The sequence below is a fragment of the Chroicocephalus ridibundus genome, chromosome 5 (assembly GCF_963924245.1).
Source record: "Chroicocephalus ridibundus chromosome 5, bChrRid1.1, whole genome shotgun sequence".
NCBI lineage: Eukaryota > Metazoa > Chordata > Aves > Charadriiformes > Laridae > Chroicocephalus > Chroicocephalus ridibundus.
In genome coordinates this window covers 46,245,139-46,269,904 of record NC_086288.1, presented here as the reverse complement: position 1 = coordinate 46,269,904, position 24,766 = coordinate 46,245,139, and the positions used below count along the sequence as shown (strand labels likewise).

The 24,766-nt window shown below is 37.6% G+C and overlaps 1 protein-coding gene across 2 annotated transcripts in view; it reads right to left on the bottom strand.

Annotated features, from left to right (window-relative positions):
• The window catches only part of CTNNA2 (catenin alpha 2), a 519,842-nt gene that overhangs the window by 402,194 nt on the left and 92,882 nt on the right, over nucleotides 1–24,766 (bottom strand). For both annotated transcript variants that reach the window (XM_063335103.1, XM_063335102.1), the window contains one exon: nucleotides 16,575–16,770. In XM_063335103.1, coding sequence (XP_063191173.1) covers nucleotides 16,575–16,770 — 196 coding nt within the window. The remainder of the gene's footprint in view (nucleotides 1–16,574; nucleotides 16,771–24,766) is intronic.

Here is a 24,766-nt window from a genome sequence, read left to right as displayed (position 1 = left end):
ACTTTTCTTCTAAATCTTTAGTATTATGTTCCCTAAACTCATTTCCCCTTTCACCTGCAGTTGGGATTTTGTTCTCTGTCTGTGGAAGAATGACCACTGTTCTCATCGTATTAATAGATTTCAAGGCCAGAAAAGGCCATATATGATCTAGCCTGATCTTTCCCCGTTATATTTCAGCTCCTAGAGCTGCGTCTCTCTGGAATTGATTATACAGACAATCTAGTTCACTTAAATTGGACTCATTTACGTTTGACATTTAGATAAAGTGATGGAAGATGTATCATTATGTATTTTAAAGCGCAATGGATACCCTTAAAGCTAGTATGTATTTTATATTCAATATTTGCATTTAGATTGAATAGCACACCACTCATTCACTTCATAGACCATTAAAATGTATAATTTTAATTAACCCAACTATTTCTTTCCTAAGGGATAATAAAATACCAAGAATACAGAACTTCAAGATATTTAGCCACATATCTACGACAATCTAAAACAATTATTGCACAAATGTTACATTTTGGAAAGAACTTTTGTAATTAATAGTCAGATTAATAGCGCATTTGAAACATCACTGATACACTTAAGTACAATAAAACATTAATTAAATTTCAATTCAAAAGTAAATTGTTTTGGATGTGAGAATATAGTGCCATTTCTAATCCCTCTTTGTCTGCAGCTCTCAGCTATTCTGCAGTTTAACAACCTTCAGGGATAAACTAAACAACTGATTAGCCTTCACTGAATTGGAGAGTTCAGGAACATCAACATGAACATTTTAGATGTTCAACATCATGGTTGGTGCTAGGGAACATGAAAACACACTGGACCTTTTAAGATATCAATAAACACAGAAGCAAATTTAAAAACTCAAACTCAACTTAATTATAATGTAGCCTTATTTGTATCCTGGCAAAAGGCATGCAGCTGAAACCTCAATGTCCTACAGAAGACAAGGGAAGTGTTTCTTTTTATCTCAAAATAGCATTTGTGTTGCCAAATTGGCTCTTTCTTTGCTTTGTTCTAGTGGCCTGATAAACCTGATTGTCCAAGGCTATACACAAGCTAGTTTGCTCTCACACTCCAGCTGGGAGGGAACCAAATAATATTTTTTTCCAAGGCAACCTGTCTGTGATTATTTGGGTAGTTCAGTAGACACTGAAAGTGGCAGAACTGTCTTCCAACAATCACTGTGAAGCAGAACACATTTCTGCCGTGCAGCAAGATACTGGGATATCAGCACTAGAGGAAGCCTGTTGTTTCTTTCTTCAGCTAGTAGTTTTTCCAAAACTTCTATGTTTATTCTAAAAATTTGAGATTTCTAATTAAAAATAAGAAGTGTTTCCTTCTTTACCAGATAGCTGTAGAACTGCGACAGGAAGCAAGTTAAAATGAGTAGAATATTTCATCACATAAAGAAGACAAAACTATTCAAATAACTACAGTGGCAATTGCTAGGAAAAGTTGCCATTTTTTAGGTGAACTATGTATAGTAGACCTACTAAAATAATTATTGTAAAAAATGACTAAAATGTATGTAATTGACAGAAAAATCTTTTTTCTGTAAGTCTTAGCAATTAAAGTCTTGAATTTAATAATTTAATGGGTTTCTACATATCAATTTATGAATTGTAAAGAGAATTGTGATTAATAAATTTGAGTGAAATGTATCAGGTTTAGAAAGGAACATTTGAAAAGCACACACAACTTTCTAACAGGCACAGAAAAGGAAGTGCTCCAAAAAAACTACTGTGGCATTCTCTTTAATTCTGGGGCTTGAAGAGGCTTACAAATAGTGTAGAGCCAAGCAAGTTAGTTGGTAGATTATATCTATGCCCTAGGCACTGTGAACTAAGTTCAAAATCATAATTAGAATCAGCTCCATCGTTCTTTATTATCACATTAAAAATATTGCCCAATGAAACTTCTAGTTGAAATTGATATTTTTTGAGATAAGCTTCAGTTTCAAAGGGTTCGTATTTTCCAGCAAGCCCCGTTTCCTTAACAAAATTTATCATAAAGTTCCCAGTGTCCTCTGAGAACAGAAGGAGCAGCAAGTTACTACTGTCAACTGTGAGGAGGTGGGTAGGACTGAGGTGAGATTGATCAATCTAGTGGATTGACCAGCTTAATAGATGTTTAAAGGGGTCAGTTTTGCATTGCTTTATATGCTTTTTCTTATTCTTGGATTCTACTTGTGAATGACTTGACAGGAGCATTATCAGAAGTAGGAACGAACCACCTGGCTCTGAACAGAGTACATTTCCAAGCACACTGTAGCCTGATGATTCATACCTCAAGAGGTACTGCTGCCTGCCGATCACCCAGTTTTCTGATGAGCCTGAGATAAAGGAAATGGGTGGATTACGCAAATGATAGAGGCATATAGCATATTCTTAACATCATTATTAAAAATGTGGGAAACAAACACTGCTGAAAGTAAAAAAGCCTTTCCGCATCACCCTGATTGGGTTAAGAGAACAGGCATGTTAATGTTGGACAATTTCGGGTTTTGTGATCAAGACAGAAAAAGAACAGGAAAAAACTAAATACAAAAATTGAAAAAGGTACTGCAGTATGAGATAGCGTGAGAAAGAAGAAAAGTAGACCAAGGAGGGTCACCATCACAGGGAAAGTCTATGGCATAGGCTTACAATAAGAAAAGATAAGAGAAAGAAGACAACGAAGAATACAAAGGACAGCACTTGCAGCTTTACATAGAGCAAGAGATAGAAGGTACAATAGCACTTTCAAAGAATTAAGTTATTTCATTTCTACCATCTGTTCACATAGCCTGCATGCATTATTTACAATAACCTATATTTGAGACCTAATGCAGTTATTTTTACACCATAAAAGAACTTGTCAAGAATTTCTGAAATTACGCCCAAGGCATCAATCTGCATGAAAACTAAGCCTATCTTTCCAAAATTAAGAATTACATTAAAAAAAAATTAATTTTCACAGACTATAATGAACTTTCATCTAAACTTGACCTGGAAATATTTTCGTACCCTCGCACTTAATTGCCAGTTTCAAGTGCAATCCATGTACCATACAGGTGTTAATACAACATAGCCCCGTACATAATGTGACTCATGAATGTTTCAAAACTGCAAGACCTTCTTTGCAGAGAGATAGAGAGATACTTCAACCTCATGCTGTGAAATTACACTCTGGTGCAGGTAAAAAAACACAAAGCCAATCTAGGGATCACCACCAACACACAGAAAGGGACATCAGTATGCTTTGTGTAATAACAGGTTCATAAACATCACATGATTATTCTTAGACATTTAAAGAGAACAGAAAAAAACAATCATTAGTGACAGCTGCAAGTATAGGTGTCACTGTGGAAGCATATTAAGAAACATAAGAGGTATGAAAACTGTGCTTAACTATCGGGAATAGTCATCAGCTGCATCTATTCAATGCACTTGTCAGCAGGTGTATTAGTCCATATAAATTTCTATGCTAGCCTAGCAAGAGCATCTCTGCTCCTTAAAGTAGCATATTTAGAGCTACTTGAGTATTACCACCTCACATTGAATTAAAACAAACAAACAAAAAAACCCCAAACACCCTCAAAAACAAACAAAAAAATTGCACATCTTTAGTTTTCTCTGAGGCAAAGGCAGAAAAAGGAGACTGGATTAGACAGGTAAATCATAGCAAAAAATGGGCTAAAATGGCTTTGTAAGTACCATGTATGATCTTTACATTCAACCATGTTGCATGCAGGAACACAGGACTGGAAGGATTCCTAGATCATCATATCTAGCTACTTATCTAGCTACAATCACAGAATCATAGAATTGTCTAGGTTGAAAGGGAACGTCCAGATCATCGAGTCCAACCATCAACCTAACACTGACAAAACCAGCACTAAACTACGTGTACCCGTCTTTATATACCTCCAGGGATGATGATTCCACCACTTTCCTGGATAGCCTGTTTTAATACTTGACAACTCTTTTGGTGAAGAAATTCCTCCTAACATCCATCCCCTGACGCAGCTCGAGGCCATTTCCTCTTGTCCTATCGCTTGTCACTTGGGAGGAGAGACCGACCCCCACCTCTCTACAACCTCCTTTCAGGGAGTTGTAGAGAGCAATAAGGCCTCCCCTCAGCCTCCTCTTCTCCAGGCTAAACAACCCCAAGCTCCCTCAGCCACTCCTCATAAGACTTGTGCTCTAGACCCCCCACCAGCTTTGCCGCCCTTCTCTGGACCCCCTCCAGCTCCTCAATGTCTTTTTTGTGGTGAGAGGCCCAAAACTGAACACAGTATTCGAGGTGGGGCCTCAACAGTACCCCTCACCAGCTTCATAGCCCTTCGCTGGACTCGTTCCAGAATCTCAGTGTCTTTCCTTTCCTGAGTGTCTGCGTACAGGGGGGCAATCACTTCCCTAGTCCTACTCACCACACTGTTCCTGATACAGGCCAGGATGCTGTTGGCCTTCTTGGCCACCGGGGCACACAGCTGGCTCATATTCAGCTGGCAGGTGACCAACACCCCCAGGTCCTTTTCTGCCAGGCACCTTTCCAGCCACTCTTCCCCAGGCCTGTGGCACTGCATGGGGTTGTTGTGACCCAAGTGCAGGACCCGCCACTTGGCCTTGTTGAACTTCATACCATTGGCCTCAGCCCATCGATCCAGCCTGTCCAGATCCCTCTGCAAAGCCTTCCTACCCTCCAGCAGGTTGACGCTCCCACCTAATTTGGTGTCGTCTACAAACTTACTGAGGGTACACTCGACCCCCTGGTCCAGATCATTGATAAAGATATTAAAGAGAACCGGCCCCAGAACTGAGCCCTGGGGAACACCACTCATGACTGGCCACTAACCCAGCAAAGAGTACACCCATCCAAGTCATGAGTAGTCAGTTTCTCCAGGAGAATGCTGTGAGAAATAGTGTCAAAGGCTTTACTAAAGTCCAGGTAGACAACATCCACAGCCTTTCCCTCATTCACCAAGTGGGTCACCTTATCATAGAAGGAGATCAGGTTAGTCAAGCAGGACCTGCCTTTCATGAACCCCCACTGACTGGGCCTGATCACCTGGTTGTCTTTCATATGCCGCATAGTGGCACTCAAGATGATCTGTTCCACAATATATAGTCTTCCAGTATTCATCATAAACAGAGATTTATTCTATAACTCCCTCACTGCCTTCTGCCTCTGTTATTGCAACGTCTGCGTTATTCCTCTGACTTTGAAACTTTCTTTTAGTTTCCCAGCATACAGTATTCATGAGGAATTTATACCTATTTCCTTTTGTTTCAATGTTATAGTATAAATTCAACATAACTTCTGCCATGCCCAGGTATCTATAAAACATAGTCCCAATGTTCAAACAATTTTTGTTATGTAAGCTACCTGTCATCATATAGATTCCCCACATCCCAGAACACAGCAGTAGAAAAGCTTTTCCTGCAGTGTTATACATATTCTTAATATATGTTGTTATTCTTGCGTGGGCATGTCAGTAGGCCAGTTTCTTCAGAAAAAAAAAGTACAAACACCAGGACAGCTGCACACTACCATTGAGAAATGTTACCTTGAGCTGCAGTTACACTGGCTGGGGCACTTCGAGTGCTATAACCAGCTTTGCACTGATACCTCCACAGCGCAGTTTCCCCATCTGTTAAATGAACTGAATGACTCCCTTGAAAAGCACATACTGTAGATTAATTACAAAATCCTGACTTAGCTCAATGGTGTACGATTATAAGCTATCCTTCTTTCTTAAGAATTTCTTAGAACAGGCTTTTATGTTCAAATTCTTTAAGACATTTTAGCTTAAAGAGGATAAATTCTAACAATAAGTAGCAAATGGAAATTCTACATAGGAATAATTTTGTCTATCAGAAATATAGCCTCAGAAAGAGGGCTTTTCTGCACAAAAAAGTGTTTTTGGATGTAGAAGCAATAGGGAAGGATCACAATACAAGACAAATGAGAGGAGAAAACAGAAACTGCTTCAGCCAGTGGGAAATATATTAAGATTAACTGAACAGTAGCTTAATTCAGGCATATGTTTGTGGACAATCATAACTAAGATGTTAGCCATAAAATAACAGCATCATCAAAGTAATATAATTAAGAGTCATTTAAAACCATAAGGTCCAGAAGAAACAGGTGAAAGGAAGATAGGGTTGATACATTTTTGTGAAGAAAAATAACATATGTTTCATCAACTACTTTAGAATTCACATAATAATATAAACAGATGATATAAACTGAATTATCTGCAATTAAACACAAAAAAAAAAAGCCAAGCACAGCTCTGAAAGTCAAATTTGGAACAATTATGGATGAATGAGATTTGCAAACATCACAAATCAAAATCAGTGGAGTCTCTAGACTTTTATATTTAGTAGTTATAAAAATAATTCTAAATTCCATAGGCACTACAGAGCAGTCTCCTTTTCCAGTTTTCATATATAAACAGCAGCCATAAGATCTTGCAGAGCTAAAGTTTAAAAAGTATTTGTCTCTGATAAAGGGACTAAAACTGAAAGAAAACAAGACAGCTTGTGATCAGCATAATATAATGTAACACTTCTCAGAGGAAAGCAGCAGGCGTTATTTGATTATAATATTTTATATTCCTTCACTCTGTAAAATATTACTGAGAATACTGGCCTTTGTAATATGTGAAAAATGTCCTCCAAAGAGGTGTTCAAAATGGTAAACGGAAAGATAATAAATTAAAGTCTTTTATACACTGACTAAGCAGACACGTTTCAGACATTAGGAAGTGTATTTCAAATTTTCATGCTGTCATTTTTATTACTTCTCTCATCGACTACCACTTTCTGAAACCATATCCAAAATTAAAGCCTAATCTGTATGGGAGAATGAAGCTTCTTCACAACTGCTTTTAAAGTTGGATGACTGCAATGGAAAATGCAGTCAAAATTAAAGAACACAGAAGGAAACATACTTTAGGCAAGGAGGAGGACCAAGGAGGGTGCAAGGAAGACTCTCAGATAAAGTTTATTGCTCCAAGGACTGCTTATATCTTTCTTATTAAATGTGACTGGGTAAGTAGCAGAAATAATCCTGCTAACATGGAAAGTTCCCACTTTTCAGGTGAATTACAGCAGTATTTACAACTACATTGTGAACAACAAAACCCTTGCTTTTTTAATTGAAAATATGTTTCATTACCTCATTTACAACACTTGCTCAACAGACTGAGCATTTTTGTATAAGTTTGTTAGTAACTTTTTTCTGTGTAATCATTACAAAATCACTTGAAGTTTTTCAGTTACAATTTCTGAAAGACTGAAAATCCTGTTTTCATCGTTTAGCACAGAGAGGGGCGAAGGACTGGAAAGGAGAGGCAATAGGACAGGGTAACAGTGGCAGTGCAGAAGGAAACCTGTCTTTCCCTCTGGGTGAAGGTTGGCTTTGTAAAACCTCACCATATTGTCCACCAGCTCTCACTAGAGCTATGCGACTGAAGCATAAAGCAACAACCAAATCTCAAGCTCATCTCCTTGACTTTCTCCCTTGGGTGCACTACTTAACAATTTACATCTCCAAGACAACCTCTTTGCACCGCTCCAGATAACCCTTCCACCTAGTTTCCCTAACCCTGTCCATCACTACTTAGAGAGCTGGTTAAACTCATATTACCTTTGCTGTGTTAAAAACCTCCAGCACCTACACACAGTCGCCTGAGATCACTCCCCATTGCCAAGCTAAAATGAATCTCCTTCCAAATACTTTTGATCTGACAGACTAAAATAACTGATTTTCCAGTTCAAACTTTTCCTTTTTTTTTTCCTTTTTTTAATGTTGGGTTGAACAAAAAGAAATTCAGTTCAGAATGAATCAATAGTGATTTCAAGCACTCAGCTGTGATCCAGATGATGTTTCACTAGCACATAAATTAGAGCAGCTTCAAAAAGAAAGGCAGAGATGCTCATCCCATGGTGCTCTATAGCTTTACTGTAACAGTGTTCTTCTGAGAGGTCAGAAACTTCAATTCCATTTTCTATATTGAATTACACACAGAGGAGGCTTAAATACAGATTTCATGCATGATGGAAAATCTTCTTGCAGAACATTGTTCATGGTTACCTCAAAACTTAATTGAAAAGGCCATACATTTAATACTGCTGGGGATTACTGACTGTGGAGTAAGCCTACCAAGTTTTGGAATTACTGCTGGAAGACAGAACAGGGAAAGATAACTGCCAATGGTGCCTCTTCCAATTTGGAAGCCCCTATTTATATTTTTTTTTTTTTAAATACTAGTGAAATTATTTCTAAATTTGACCTGAATTCAAAAATTTCATGCATACTAATACTGCACTGTGATGTGTGGTGAAGTATTTACTGAAAAACATGCCCTAGTTACAATCCCTTGATAGATTTGATTTATTTTTTTTTTAAACCGTGGTGTATTTCTACAATCCTTTCTCAAATAAAAGTTTTCGTAACAGAAATATTGCTTTTAAAGAAACAAGCAGTAATTCTAGGATCTCATTTTAGAATTCAAGTTAAATATTTCTGGAAGAAACACTATTTCTATAACTTTCAATTTGTGAGTATAATTTAATTTTTGACAGCTGTCAGAAGTTTACATTCTAAAGCAATTTCATCCTTCTCTGCTATAGAGTCACAATAGTAATAAAATCTTAAAGAAAGACAATATAAATAAATACAGTGTGAAAATGGAAAAATCACCAAATATATTCATTTATATTATTTTTCAAACATGTATCACTATGCTTCTGTAAAATCTGTCTCAAACTGTCATATTTGGGTAATATATCAAACACCAACCACCCTTTATAACAAACATTTCTGGGAGATGTAAGTCGCCTTCATAAATTGAAACTAACATGAGCTTAAACAAAATATTGAAAAGTGAAATGAATACTAGAAAAGATCCAGCCAAGGCTGTAACAGAAATAAATCTTCCAAAAATGATGCAGAATATTAAGTACAGGCTCTCAGTCCTCAGCTGGCTTTAAGAAGAACCAATATCATCACCAGTTCAAGACCTCCCCAACTGCCTGAACCATTAAGTGCATGTACAGAAAATCACCTGTATACATTTCATTTTTCTCTAATTTTAGCTGCCTGCTCAAGGATACTGGACTCACTATGGGATGCAGGGGAAAAACATTTTAGGACTTGCAATGGGATGTTTAGGGCAGGAACCGAAAGTGGAGAAAAGGAAGGACCAAGATTATTTGGGGAGGAACAAGCACGGGAAAATGGAGGGATAAGAGGATAAAAGGGGCTAGTTGTGTGTAAACAAATTGCTGGTCAGTGCACTTGTCTGGTCATGCCTGGGGCCAGACCTTCTGATTTCCAGTTGCTGGAGAGACCACAGTGTGTGGAGGTCAACTAAGACATCTGCTTCCATGTGTTTCTGTCTGTGTGTCCTTGGGAGTGGGGCAACTGGGGACACCAGGATGCAGGGGCCAGCTACGGGATTCTACATACAAATTTAGGCATTGCCCACTAACGGACCTTCAATCCTAATTAGCCAGAGAGGGAAAGAGGGTAAGACACTTGGTGCTGTTGGGTTTGTTTCCCAGAATCATAGAATGATTTGGGTTGGAATGGATTTTTAAAGGTCATCTAGTCCAACCCCCCTGCAAATCAGATCAGGTTGCTCAGAGCCTCATCCAACCTGACCTTGACTGTTTCCAAGGATGGGGCACCTATCACCTCCCTGGGCAACCTCTTCCAGTGTTCCAGCGTTTGATAGAATCATAGCATAGTGAGTGCTGAGTGTCTGATGTTTGTGGTCAGCCGTGTATATATGTATAAATGAAGCTGTATATGCGTGTTTGTGTGCATGTGCCTACTGGGAATATATGCTCAGCCTCGCTACTGCTTGGACCTGGGGCAATGCAGCTGCAGCAGCCTCACTATTGGATTTGGGAGCCCCTGACACTTCTTATCTGTATAACAGCTCTTTGAGATTCTGTACAATGTCTGCTCTTTCATCAGAAGTGTATTTAAATCATTTGAGAAAAGGAACTTTAATGTCTTTCAGAAGCTAAATTCTCTGCGAGCTGAAAGATAATTAATGGATTTGAAAAGGGTCTGAAAGAGCTAGCGTTAGAATATTTGCATAGAATGACATTTAGCATGCCATATTTCTTAGGATGAGCACAGCAAACATGAATAACAATTGAAGTCGCTTCCAAATGTAACAAGCAATTCAAAATAGATTATGAATATTTTTGAATAACAAGTTAAAGTTTTCGGGCCACAGCATCAGTGAATTGATGAATATAAGACTTCAAATCTTCATACTCAAAAGCTTCCTGTAGGAGAGGCGTGAGCCATCAGAGAAACTGGAAAAAAGCAAGTTGCAGAGTACCTCATCATAGGTACTATTGGCAAAGTAGAGAATATTCTTATTATACACACGGGTTCTTCCAAAGTGCAGACCAAAACTCATTGTCCCATTAAGCAGGACTGACCACAACCTCACTTCATCTTTCAGAAATGAATAGGAAGTCCATTGTCTCACATAACTTTTTTCAGCAATTTCTTTCCATAAACACACAGACTTTTTCCTCTATGTAGAAATAGTGGTCACTAACTTTGATAAGCAGAAAAAAAGGTAAGTTCTTATATACTTCAATGAAGAGCATTATAAATACACTTAGGCAGAACACAGGTTTAAGTGAAAAGACCAGATAACTTCTGTTCTAAAACAGATTTCTCTGGCCCCTAGCCCAGGTAAGAAACAGGTTAATTAGACAAATCCAAAGCAATAAAATATTGCTATCAGATGTATCATTGTCTTTAAAAGAATCACTTATTTCTCCTTCATACTTGCCAGATCCAAACCCAATATCCTACATTTCTTTCATTCAACTCAGACTTTGGGAGTAACGATCAGCCAGTGCTCAGCTGTTACAGTAAGAGATACCTTTGAATAGCTTCCCTTGCAGATCAGCTCTTCAGTTTGAATCCCGTCACTCAGACTCAGAGTTGAAAGCAGATGCAGAAATCAGACAATTATTTGCTTTCTCTGTAAAAAGAATTTCCTCCTTCCCACCTCAAGTGATAGTTATATTGTGGCAAGTCTTTTAATGGCTTTTACAGAAGCTCCCTCATGAAGTAATTCCACTTCCATATATTTTATAAACTAGGAAAAATGCAGCAGAGCTAGCACAGAGAAAGAGACAGCAAGCCTACACCTATTAGTTGAGTTCTTATTAACCAAGTGAACCAAAGTGTAGTGCATTCAGCTAAGGATTTTTATATATATATTTTAAATGTAACTTTAAGCGTTAAACCTATAGTGTTCCAGGAAAGCTTTTAGATACTAATGGGTACAAACCTTTTTTTTTTTTTTTTCCCCCAATTTCTTCTATTATTTTTTTGGTTGGTTGGTTGGTTTGTTTGGGGGTTTTGTTTGTTTGTTTGTTTTTTAATCAGGACAGCAGAGAGAACAGATTGGGTAAATCAGGGCTCCTGGAAAGTCTGTTGCAGATGACTCTGCTAAGCAAGAACATCTGAGGCATGTTTAACATGCTATGTAAGAAGATGTTCTCACCCTGGGCTTAAACGTAAGTAAGATTGGCTTACTAGGAATGCTTTCAGCGTGAGAAAGAAATTTAGGGGAAGAAGGGACAGAATGGGTAAAAATGAGTACAGAAGAATGGGCTAACAGAAGAGTCTGAGAAACACGTATCCAGGGTCAGAGAAGGTTTCAGAGCAGAGTGTAGAGAAAACAAGGACAACAAACAAGGTATGTTAAGTTTGTAAAGTAAAGGGGGGGAAAAAGCAATCAAGAAAAAGACATTTTATTATTTTTGTTTTTCTACTTTACATTACAAAACCATGACTTAATACGAGAGATAAGGAGAAGGACCTCATGTGAATACAGAACTAGAGTATGAGAAGGAGATGAAAGAAAGAAGGGTTACAGGGAATGGGAGATCTGAAGAGACCATGAGATAGGGGAAATGTCAGGCCTTGAATTGCAAGGAAGACAAAATAAATGTATGACCACATGAAGGTAGCAAAGAAAAGGAGAGGGAAACAGGAGGAATATAGAGGACAGCAGCACAGACTCCGTGGGAAACAGAGATGGCTGCTAAGAGTTCTCTTTAATGCAGTTAAAAAAAGAAAACAGATTGGATTAGAGAGCAGAAAACAAAAATCTAAAGAGAGTGGAAAAGTTTTAGTGAAGGCAAAATCTGAGCAGGGATTTTCTGCTTCAGCCAGGAAAGTCAAGACCTCCAGGCAGCAAGTCTTACAGGCTTGGAATAACATGGCACTGCAAGGACTGGGTTTTAGGAAGGAACTGTCAGTCTAACAAGGTCTAACCGAAAGAAAATTGTACAATCAGGAAAGGTCTCCTAAAATACAAATTGCCAGCTGAACTGGGGTACTGTTTTAAGACTCGCACAATGCCATGCATTTGGCTAAGTTTGGCAGTCTCCGGGAACATAAAACTGAGACAGTTGTGACAGTGTATGTGACATTACAAATAGCAAGATGGAATCTGTGTCTCTCCAGGGTGTACTGCTGTCATTGAAATCAGAAGAGCTTAAATAAGCTTAAATAGCATTATAAATTATTATGAAAACAACTGGCATCTTCTGCATGTTCTATGGCGTTCAACTTTGCTCCCATCACCTAAAGTGTGCAGATTCCCTATTTTTCTCCCAGGGTAACTGAAGACAGGAGGGAACAGCGAGGAAGTTCACAGGGTTTAGTTTAAAATCTTAATTTTAAAAGTTTTAAAACTTAGGCAGTTAAAAGCATTGAAGTAAAGCATTAAAAAGTATTTAGTATGTTCCATCACAGAGAAAAAAAAAGTTACCAAGAAAGTTAAAGTCATTTTTGTGTCTCAGATACTGATACATACTTTCATGCTTACTGACAGTCATGGAGTATATGGATCATACCATATTCTTTTTATGCAATGTGCATAAATCTACATGAACAGAAAATTAAGTCTACCTCAAGTTTATACTGTCTTCAAAGACACAAAAAGACATCAGCAGCTATTTTCTGTCCCTTTATTGAAGTACAAATTTCAGGTTATGGTGTGAAGTTGTATCTACCCTGCTTGAAAAGCAAAAAATTCAGAACACAACAACCAGCTGCTAGACTAAATCATGTTTTTAATGGACATTTTAGCTATATGCCAGAAAACATCTAGGAAAATGATACTAAAATTAGGCAGTCACTAGCACAGACTTACTTACAAGACAGGCATCACCAAAGTCATTTAATACATAGAATAAATTTACATGAATATAACCTATTTCCCTGTCTTGCTTTCCTCAGCACCCCAGACTGCTTCTTAATAAATTTAATCAGACCTGAGCACAATGGACATTGTAGATTTTTGTGTGAATCACAAGCTGAATGTCTCCTCCACAGGGAATTTCCTTCTTCTCTAATAATCAATTAAAGACCAGTTGCATTTAGACATCTATTCTATGAGAACATATGCTTCACTTCCCCTCTCCAGACTGTATTTCTTATTTCTATGAGTTCTTCTTCGCTTTTCTGCACTTCTCAGGCTTTGTAGTTTTCTTAGGGTTACTATAACCAAAAAAATACACCAGTCTCACTCCTCCTAAAATTTCAATATGCAGAAGACTGTCAGCTTTCCCTCACATCTAACGTAAGACGACATGAACAACAAACATCAGCGTTTCCTACATCTTATCTGTCCCCGACCTGGGAGATCGTTTACACAGCTCTGACAAGACGGGAATAAATATCCGTATAGCAAAATACTCAATGGAGCAATTGGATAATTTCACTTAGATGGTTTTGAACTAAAGCTAATTTTCACTATTTTGACATTTTTAAGACCCATGAGGCCAAAGTATTCCTATTATGGAATTATTACAGGATACATATATACACACACATACTTAGACAGTTAAGAGCTTTATGCATAACATATTTACTCTTTTTCAAAAAGTGTGTGGAAAAAACAACCAAACTTTAAAAAACTCTTCTTTCTCTTAGTTGTTTTTTCAGAAGTCAACCTTCTAAATCACAACTGTTGATCATCAGAGTTTTGTACAGCTATCCACATACAATTTACACACACTATTAAAGTAACAAGCATTTTAAAGCTATATATTCTTTCCATTCACATTCATTCCAAAGTATTTTGCAAATGATACAGTACATTTGTTTCATACCTATCAACGGAAAGCAACCGTCTCTGAGATGAATTGCAACAACCGCCTATAGTAGGATATAACAGTACACAGCAATACAGGGCAGGAAATGAGGAGCACACCAGAGCCAGCTGTAACTGCAGGAGACATTTTTAGGTTGACGGTGTAATTATCCAAGCTGGAATTTTGCCAGAAAATCAACTAGCAATACTCTGGCAAAACACAGCCTCAGTTCATTAATCCAGCTCTTTATGTCACTGAGCTAAACATATCATTTCACATTACACCAAGGCTGGTCTAGTTTACATGGCTCGTGTGTGCTAATAATGGTGTCTCCTGCTCTCCTAATTACGGACTCATGTTGTACAGACCCAAAAAAGCTGCTCCACTTTTCTGACAGACTTTGTTCTAGCCTGCAGTGTTGATAAGAGATGAATGCCTGTATCATTCTGCGTAATACTGTTTATGATCTTTTTTCCTCTCCGCTTCCTGCATCGTTGTCTTTTTTAAAATGCAGATTAAAAATAAAAGAACAAAAGGCTTATTATCAATTAAAAAGTCAGAAATTCAATCAAGAAAAAAACCCAAAACTCTCCACAGCAAATCCTCTCAGATGCCTCCAGCTTTACAAGCAAAAATCTACAAAGAAATCCCTGATAACTAATACAAAGCTCTAATGATAAAGACAGATAATAAGAAGCTCTGATATCATGCTAATGAATGTGGTATATTTGCCTAGATCAAAGAGCATGCAACAGTTTAGGCTGGTGACTCTAACTCATGAGAAGGCTCCTTGGGAGAAGCTTGCAAAACTGAGTCAGCATCGCAGCCCCAAAGGGAGAGCACTATAAATTCCGAGGGAACAAGGGCACTTGTGTCAGCGCTGAAGATGCTGTACTAGAATTTAACATAACACAAAATAAGTAATGTAAGCAACGGGAAGCTGAAGTCATTGACAAATGAAACCGCGTGCCAGAACAATCAGGCATCAGCATCAAAATCCTAAATTTAAAAAACAACAACAAACAAGAACAAAACCACCCACCCCACCCCCAGAATACTGGCATAACACTGTACATAGAGTATACAGCAAATACTCGACTTATTCTGATGTACTGTCAATTGAATATTAAAAAAAAAAAAAATTAAAACACATAGGAACAGGAAAACAGTGAAACCAAATATGCATATAATGGACAGCAGGAAAAAACAGCCTCAGGAGAGAACTGACTGGAATATTCACTAATCAGTGTTTACATATACAAAATTTTAACCCTGCCTGCTGATATGATCATTTGAGTCCAATTTTCATGAACTGAAAAAAACACCATAAGAGTGCTGGGAGACTAACTCACTGAAAATCAGTATTTTATACCTAAGTCCTTTAGACTCCTTTCAAAATCTCAGTTGGAGTTCTGCCAGTCTTGTTCTAAAACCAGGGCTGATGATACTGGCAGATGGTATCTTTAGATTATAGGATTTACAATGGAAAAAAACCTGAAAGATGCTTAATTCTGCTGCAATAAAGATAATTACAATCAAAGCCAATAAAAAGGAAAAGTTTTGTTATGGGCATATATTGAAAATGTATTTTTCCCTTACCACACATGTAAATTTAAAAGCATCCGATACACATTTTACCTTTTGAAGGAAAATTGTCAGATGATATCCATATCATGGATATGCATGATATTTTTAAAATTTCATAGCCTTATTTAAAAGCAGTTTTCTTATAATAGCAATTTAAAATTCAAGTATTAAATTGTGCAAAACCAGAATTAATTCTGCCAGTAAAAAAAACTTATTACCCCATTCCCAACTAGGCAATTTTTTGTGACATTGTATATCTTGAAACTTGCAGTTTAACCTATGCAGTATGCAAACTAATCTTAGCATTTATCTTACTATCACCAACACCCAGAAAAAAAAAAATTCAACATTGCTACTATCTGTATATTTTCAGACTTTGATAATCTCTGTATATATTTCAGTATATACTTGAAACCACAGTAATTCTATATTGCTGTGCTGTTTGGTTGATAATTGTTAGATTTTTCGGAAATGCACACACCATAATCTTAATTCTACATTTGCCTCCACAGGCTTTAAAGCACTGCTCAAGTTTAGCAAAGTGAAAAATCATGTAATTTTATTACACAGCAGAATGAAAAGCAAGTTGAAAATTAAACAATAAGCTTTGTCCCTGGGTAGCATGGCTGCAAAATAATATTTGAGTTCACTCTTTGGTGACAGAACAGCCAAAAGCAAAAAAAAAAAACCCAAACACACTTTTTTACCCAAGTTAGAACATTCTTTATACTCATTGCCATTCATGACGGTATAGCTATTTTAATACTTATATGCCATATTACAGATATACTGTCACATAGCACAACATTTTAATTATGTTATCAGAGCAGCACGTACCTTGTTTGCGTACATCCTCTACAGCAGCCACCAATTCCTCCTTGAGATCCTGGCTCTCTTTAGCAATTTGATCTCCTTTTTCCAAAAAGTTTTGAGTTGCCTGCTCTACTGAAGCTGCCAACACATGAGCCTTCTTAGAGCGCCCTTTCTTTTTGCCAGATGGTCCTTTATTGCTTGTGTTAACAAGCGTTGTTACCTTTGAGAAAAAAAAAAAGTCACAAGTTTTTGACAATTTGAACAATTCTTCAACTATTAATAGCACACTAGATAGCCACCTAATTCAATGCCCCATTATTTTTTTTTTTTTTTACCCTTGAAATGATGTAACGGTCATGTGTATTGAATAAATAAAATATAAAGTTTAAAATCCAAAGCATGGCAGCACACACCTCAAAAAAAGTTTTTTTCTTTAAACCCCAATTTAGTCTGGGCTAAGCAAATCACAGTCAAGCAGTGAAGGAAAAAAAGATAAGAAACAGGTATGGAAGGGCATTAGTGCTAAAGCATCCTTTTGGTCACTGTTTTTCATTTAAAAAAAAAAAAAAGAATAAGCCGCTCAAATGAAAACCCAACACATGTGGGTCAGAAACCATTCAAAAAGCGATCAGCCCTTCAGATAAATACCGGCTGTTACATTCAAGTGGTGACAAGAACATCGTGTCTGTTTTCCACACATTAAGGAATGAATAGCTGCTGCAAAGATTATACAGGTTAAAACCATTCAGTGAAGTATTGCTCCAGCATATTTATAATATGTTGGCATAAGACAACAGCAGATAGTGAAATGATCCCACTTTCTCCACAGTATTTCAAAAGAAAGAAGATCTGCTTTCATGTTTGTAGAATCTCCTAAAGGAATTCCTTATTGAACTGTCAATAAGTTGATTAGAAATTTTAATCAGAAAGCTTAACAATGCAGCACAGCGTATACCACAGCTTTTTGCTGGACCAAAAAAAAAAACTTACATCATAGAATCAGAGAACAGTTCAGGTTGGAAGGGACCTTTAAAGGTCACGCAGTCCAATCCCCTGCAATGAGCAGGGACATCTTCAACTACATCATGTTGCTCAGAGCCCCGTCCAACCTGACCTTGAATGTTTCCAGGGATGGGGCATCTACCACCCCTCTGGGCATCCTGTTCCAGTGTCTCACCACCCTCATTGTAAAAAAAAATTTCTTCCTTATATCTAGTCTAAATAGACCCTCTCTTAGTATAAGACCATTACCCCTTTTCCTGTCACTACTGCCTTGCTAAAAAATTTGTCCCCATCTTTCCTATAAGCCCCCTTTAAGTGCTGAAAGGCCACAGTAAGGTCTCCCCAGAGCCTTCTCCAGGCTGAACAACCCCAGCTCTCTCAGCCTGTCTGCATAGGAGAGGTGCTCCATTCCTCTGATCATTTTTGTGGCCCTCCTCTGGACCCGCTCCAACAGGTCCATGTCCTTCTTATTTTGGGGGCCCCAGAGCTGGACACAGTACTCCAGGTGGGGTCTCACCAGCAGAGAGTAGAGGGGCAAAATCATCTCCTTCAGCCTGCTGGCCACGCTTCTTGTAATGCAGCCCAGGATACAGTTGGAGTTTATAACTCCACCAGTAAAAGGCTGCCTTTCTGTAAAACAGGAATACTGAATCGGATGACATCCGGTGTTAAATGCATGAAAAAATAGCAATGGCTCCATAATGCTCAGGGATGCAATTGACCCTAACAAGGATACAAACCAGGGCATTTGAAGTGATGTATCGGTGTGCTAAGCCAGAAATTTACTGGAAGAAAATAAAAACTTGCAATAAAGACAGTGCATTATAAAGCAAAAGATTTCAAAATGAAATATAAAAGTTCACTGTCATCCCATCCCTATTACAAGAAGCACGACAAGGTGTTTGGTACACCTGTGGCCAAAGAGCCTTTTGTTATGCTCTTTGTGCTACATTTTTTGCTCTGTGAGGGGTTTTTTAGGTTTTTTTTTTTCAAATCTCAAATAAAAAACAATAGACTATGGGGGGGGGGGGGGCGGGGAAGGGGGAAGAAAAGATTATCAGGGCTTGAAAACACCATATGCATGGATGCATGCATGTACTGTGTGAAAAAAATGTACTTCAGACCCTTCTTTCAGGAAGGAGTCTGCCTGGCTACAAGAAGGCAATATTCTTCCATCATGTGTTTTTTTTTCACTATTGATATCTAGAAATAATATTTTAGTTATTAGTTTTTCCTTGAAATTATTCTTCATAAAATTTCCTGAAGATCCTTTTGTTGTTGATCATTGTCTATTTAAGGATTTTAGAATTTTATAAATAAACAAACTAGGTTAGCTCTGTAACCTAACTCAGGTTTAGCAAATGGAATGGATTTGTCCAGTACATCGTAAGGATGACTAAGAAAAGCTTTCACATACACCAGACAATAAAATCGTTTAAGCATATGCTGAAATTCCTATAGGAGACTTGAAGATGAAGAGAATAATGTCGGAACTTCATCTTAATTATTTGGACTTACTGAACAAACTTGAACTAGACTGTCAGAATAGTTCACGTAGTATAGAGAAGAAAAAGATCTGAAGTGAAGAAAAAGGTGGTCAATAAATTAAGTCCAATGAGATTATTTCATAGATCTCTATTAGGTATATGCAGGGATCAATAGCTAAAAAAAAAGCTCGAAATAGCACAAACACACAGAAGTTGTAGCTGGTAGAAGTCCTGTAAAGACACAGAAATTAGTTGGATTGCAGACTACTTTTGGTGCCCTAAAATTGGATTTTCCCATTAAAAACCACCAAACCCAGTGTTATTGGATTGTAAGTCTTCCAGTCTGCTCTTCTGTGCACGATTCCACTATTAGGTGGGATTCTTTTCACCTAACTTTACCTATAAAATGGGAGCTGGCTGGTAATTGCATATTGCTGTTTGTTTTTTGGTTTGGGTTTTTTTTTCAAGAAAGCATACGGACAGACACTAAATTCAGATTTTCTTACATAGTCAGAGTGAACTGCAGGTCTCTGTAACCCAAACTATGGAGAGTGGTTTGCTGAATTCCTAAGAAGGGACTATATATATAATAAATAATATTTTGCACATGTAAATTCATGTCCTTCTTAAAAACCCTCACATTCTGAATTTATCAATCACTGCAAGCACAGGAGTAAATATAAAGACAATGATGTGCCCCAACATGGACTATTCCCAATGTACAGTTTCAAAAAGTGATTAGCCTACCAAACTGGATAATGTGAATTTATAAGCATAGTGAGAAGTCTAAAAACTTCAACTATCAGAAACTGCATTTGCAGTTCAATTTCTGAGTGAATGAGAAAGTCTCTGGGCCCTGAAGTGACATATACAGTAAAGAGAGCATTGAGAGCAGACACAAAGAATGTACACACTCTTTCCAAAATGTAAATATTTTCCAAAGAACATGACAAAACTTCCTAGTCTTGTACAATGAGCTAGAAATCCCTACTGTAATTGTTACCACTATGTCTAGGAAGCTGAGCACCTTATCCTATGAACATTCATGGTCATCTTCCTTATGCATTGAGTCAGAGAAAACTGCCATGGACTTACTGTACTACTAAGAGAATTTTATAGTGAGCATGTCTTGTGTTCCTCTGCACTTATTTTCAGATGACTTCATCTCCTTATTAGGGATAGACATGACCTGGTGCCAGCAATGGAGTGCACTCATCAAGTTGCAGATGATGGATTGGGGAGATCAGTTGATATGTTTCAGGGCAGGGCTGTCACTCAGAGGAAACCTTTTAAAAGTCACTGAGGACGAGTGCAAAGTCTTGCACCAGTAAAGGAGGAACCTGTGGCAATAACACAGGGGAGGGACTGACTGGCTGCGCAGCAATTCTCTTTCAAGGGATCTGAGGGACCCTCACAGATGGCAAGCTGTCAGCACTGTGCCTTGGCACACCTTGAATTTCATGTCCAGTTCTGGGGTCTCCAATACAAGACAGACAGGCACAAGTTGAAACAAGAGAGCTTCGAACTGGATATAAGGAAAAACTCATGCAATTATTTGTACAAGTACAATGATTTTCATTTATAAAGTAGATATTATTCAAGGTCCTCTAAAATATTCCGTAAACTTTAAGATGATGGCCTAACATAAAGAGAAAAGGAAAGCAGAACTCTGGACCCTCCTGATGCAACAGAGATCTCCCGCTTCCCAAGGAAGTATCATGATCTATAAAACATACACGAGCTGGAATGGTGGGGTTTTCTTCTGCCAAAATGAAGCTGAACCATCACACAGCAACAGACTGAAGATTCATACGACTGAAAGGCAGCAAGCAAGGAGAGGAATTGTTCTCTAATCTGGGGCTGGGAAAAAGCAATTCTGGATTCCAGCCTTTACACCAACAGGTTGGGTTCTGCATAATGCACAGCCCTTACAGGAAGAAAACCACGCATGAAAATTGGAATCTTGCATTTTTTCCCACATTGTGTCTGTTTCTTTTAAATTACATTAAATTACTAGTTTGAAACGCTAAGAAAGCGGTCTCTTCCAAAATTAGAAATACGATTCAGGAAAGTCAGCTGTATTGGGAGAGAGGAAGGGGGGAGGAAGATTTCTTATACAAATATATACTTATATAGCATATATATTCTTCTTATAGATCATGTTAGCTAATTTCCTTTTTTAAAAAAGCCATAAATCAACTTATAATTTAATACAAATTGCATGATAAAAGAAAAAATAAATAATAACCTATTATCTTATTAATACTACGCTTGAGTTTTTCAGAAGTGTCTAGCCCGAAGATTTTAACTGCATTCCTGTTGGGGTTGGGAGAAAAAAAAAGAGTAAAAATACAAGACAAGAACATAGCTCAGTCTTCTGGCAGGGCTTTCAATCTAACTGGTTTATTTTAGATAACTTATCCCACCTATGCTGGTACAAAGGAAAGAATGTCTCTATCAGCTTCTGTTACTAATTAATGCAAACCTCACCAAAATTCTGTACAATTATCAAATATACCACTTGATAATTACCATAAGCTCATTTGGCAACCCTATAATGATCCTGGCTTTGTGATCACACTAGGGAGTCTTGCTCTCTTATTTTATTAAAGAAGCTTCACAGAGTTCTAGCACAGAACTCTGTTGGAAAAACAGAACCTCACTAATTAATAGTTCAGTCCCATCCCGAATTAAGTCTTCCTTACACAGCTCCAGCAGCACAAAAGAAAGGTGAGGATGTCTTTGCTAAAAGCAGAAAATTAGCACGGATTTCCCTGTTGCAGAGGTCATGTGTGGGCAGGGATTCCCGAAGTGAAAGGGGATAGAACTAGATCACATACTCATCAAATTAATCTCCAGTCAGCAGCTACAGCTTATAGAAAAACATTCCTGGCTCTGTGAATTAAACTGTCTTCCCTATAGATTTCTGAAATGCATGCGCCGAAAGTTGAAGAATTGTAATACTTAATCCTTCCCTCCTTTCCTCAATTGCATTAGTTTCTCAAGATTTTCTATAACCATATTACAAAATATATTCATAATTTTTGAGGAAAATACTGATATGCTTTTTAAAAATTATTGTTATACCATGAATCCTTGCTATTTGTCACTGATCACTCACCTTGGACTGATGCCTTGTTATTATTTTTCCAGTACAGACTGGGTGATGAAAGGATTGAAAACAGCTTTTTGGAGAAGGACTTGGGGATGCTGGTGAATAAAAAATTAGATATGAGCCAGCAACGTGCGCTTACAACCTAGAAAGCCAATTGTACCCTGGGCTGCATCACAAATGCATCCAGGAAGTCAAGGGGGGTGATTCTATTCCATTCTTGAGAGACCCCACCTGGAGTACTGCATCCAGCTCTTTGGTGCCCAGCACAGGAAAGACATGGACCTGTTGCAGTGGGTCCAGAGGAGGGCCACAAAAATGATCAGAGGGCTGGAGCACCTCTCCTGTGAGGACAGGCTGAGAGAGTTGGGATTGTTCAGCCTGGAGAAGAGAAGGCTACAGAGAGACCTTATTTTGGCCTTTCAATACTTAGAGAGGGCTTATAAAAAGATGGAAAGAGACTTTTTACCATGGCCTGTAGTGACGGGATAAGGGATAACGGTTTTAAAGTAAAAGAGGATATATTTAGATTAGCTATAAGGAAGAAATTTTTTTTTACAATGAGGGTGGTGAAACACTGGACCAGGTTGACCAAAGAAGTTGTCGATGTCCCATCATTGAATGTATTCAACATCAGGTTAGATGGGGCTCTGAGCAACCCGATCCTAGTGGAAGATGTCCTTGTGCATGGCATGGGGACTGCACTAGATCTTTAAAGGTCCCTTCCAAACCAAATCATTCTATGGTTCTGTGATTCTATGATTTTTAAATATCAATGACAGAGGCTGTTTCAGAGGGTGGACAGCATTTATCTGTTTGCTCGTTTTTAATAAACCAAAGCAGGTAAATCAAATATGGCTATGCAAACATTTACATTATCAAAACCATTCACACAAATACTTTGGTTTGGTTGTCACAGGTAAAATCAATGTAAAAGGGTTTCTCTGAAAGATCATTAATTATTTGCAAAAAAAAAATTCACTGTTCTCCCCTATGTCCCTTCTATTTTCAAGTAAATATTACTTGTTCTTCCCAGTGGCATTTCTTGAATGTGAACAGCTACAAGTTATTCCTCTCTTCTTGTATAGTCATATATCACCAAGCTGCTGGAAACACTCAATGACCTGAAAAAAGACAGCCCTGACATTTTAGTGTAAGGGCCCTTTTCCTTCTAGATATAAGGCTACCCTTCCACTTGAATGCACTATCTTATTGGCTCACTGGTTATACTAATGGTATCCCCTTGAGCGTTGTTTTTCAGAATCCCCCTATTTCCGAAAGAAGTTTATTTCATCAAAGCAAAAAATCACTACAACTGTCTGGAAAACAAGAACTTCATTTTCCAAACTGTCTCAGGGTTGGGTTTTCTTTTTTTGTTTCCTCTGGCAGTAGGAGACCTTTCAAAATACTTTGGGAGAGAAACAGATTGTGCTATGGGTTAAAGTACTGGCATGGCTGTAGGAAGATCGGATTCAATTCCTTGCTCAAAATGAAGTAGAGAATGGACCTAAACACTGTGTTTGTGACCTTCTTCACTTTGATCATCAAGAACCAGAGCAAAAGCACATGGGACTTTGCTTTATATATTCCCAACTCTGCAAACCATAAACTTACTTTATGATACAGCTCTCAGCAGTAGCTATTTAGGTAATCCTAACACAACTGCAAGATATTATTGAGCAATATACAGTAGAAAATACTTTCAACAACTACTTCTCCATTCACATAAGAAAGAGAGAAGCATCTAACTTGAGTTTTTTTCCATATTTGTGCTTATTCTCTAGTACTATGTAAAAAACTGGGTTTTTTCCCTTATTACACCAATATAATTGTGAATACAGATGTTCTGCTGAGCATGATTCAGTCCTTAATATAACTCCTTTTTTTGATGATAATAATTCTTCAATTTTCTCTATCAACTTAAGTAATTTGCCACTGTCCTTAGCCCATAAATCATAACAGCTTGCATAATTAACTCTTGCAATTATCTCTGCACAATTAGCACCAGCTGTCTACCTAATTCATAAAACTGAAATTCTTTTTCTATTATATATAGATATTTGAATTTTCTTTGACAAATATAACTTTCACTATCCACACCAAATTCCAGTGTTTTAACCCAGTCTTTTTGTACTCCTTCCAGTTCCCTTCAGTGTTTGCAAACACCTGCTGGTTAGAAGAATTAATAAACAAGCAGACTGTTCCCTCTAATGTATAAATTATTAGCTAGGATGTTAAAAAATGCCAGTGACACACCTATCTTTTGGATGCAAGGTACATAAATAACTTGGGCAACATTGATTAGAGCCAGTATATTTTAATCCAATCTAGCTTGAGGACAGCTAGCTGCTCTGCTTCACGTTTCCACTGCCAAATACAAATTCCTGAACAAATTTGCATATTTCTATTCTGTCTACATGATGTACCTTTAGGATGTAATTTAGAGATAGCAACAGCGTTACTGTTAATTTATACTCTTCTTATCAGTGTTCAAACCATGGGAAGAGGTTTATATCCTAGCCAATGTGAATGAATATTATATAAGGCACTTTTAATGTTCTTCAGAAAGTATTTTAAAGTTCTTCAGCAAGTATTAATTCTCTGTGGAATTTCCT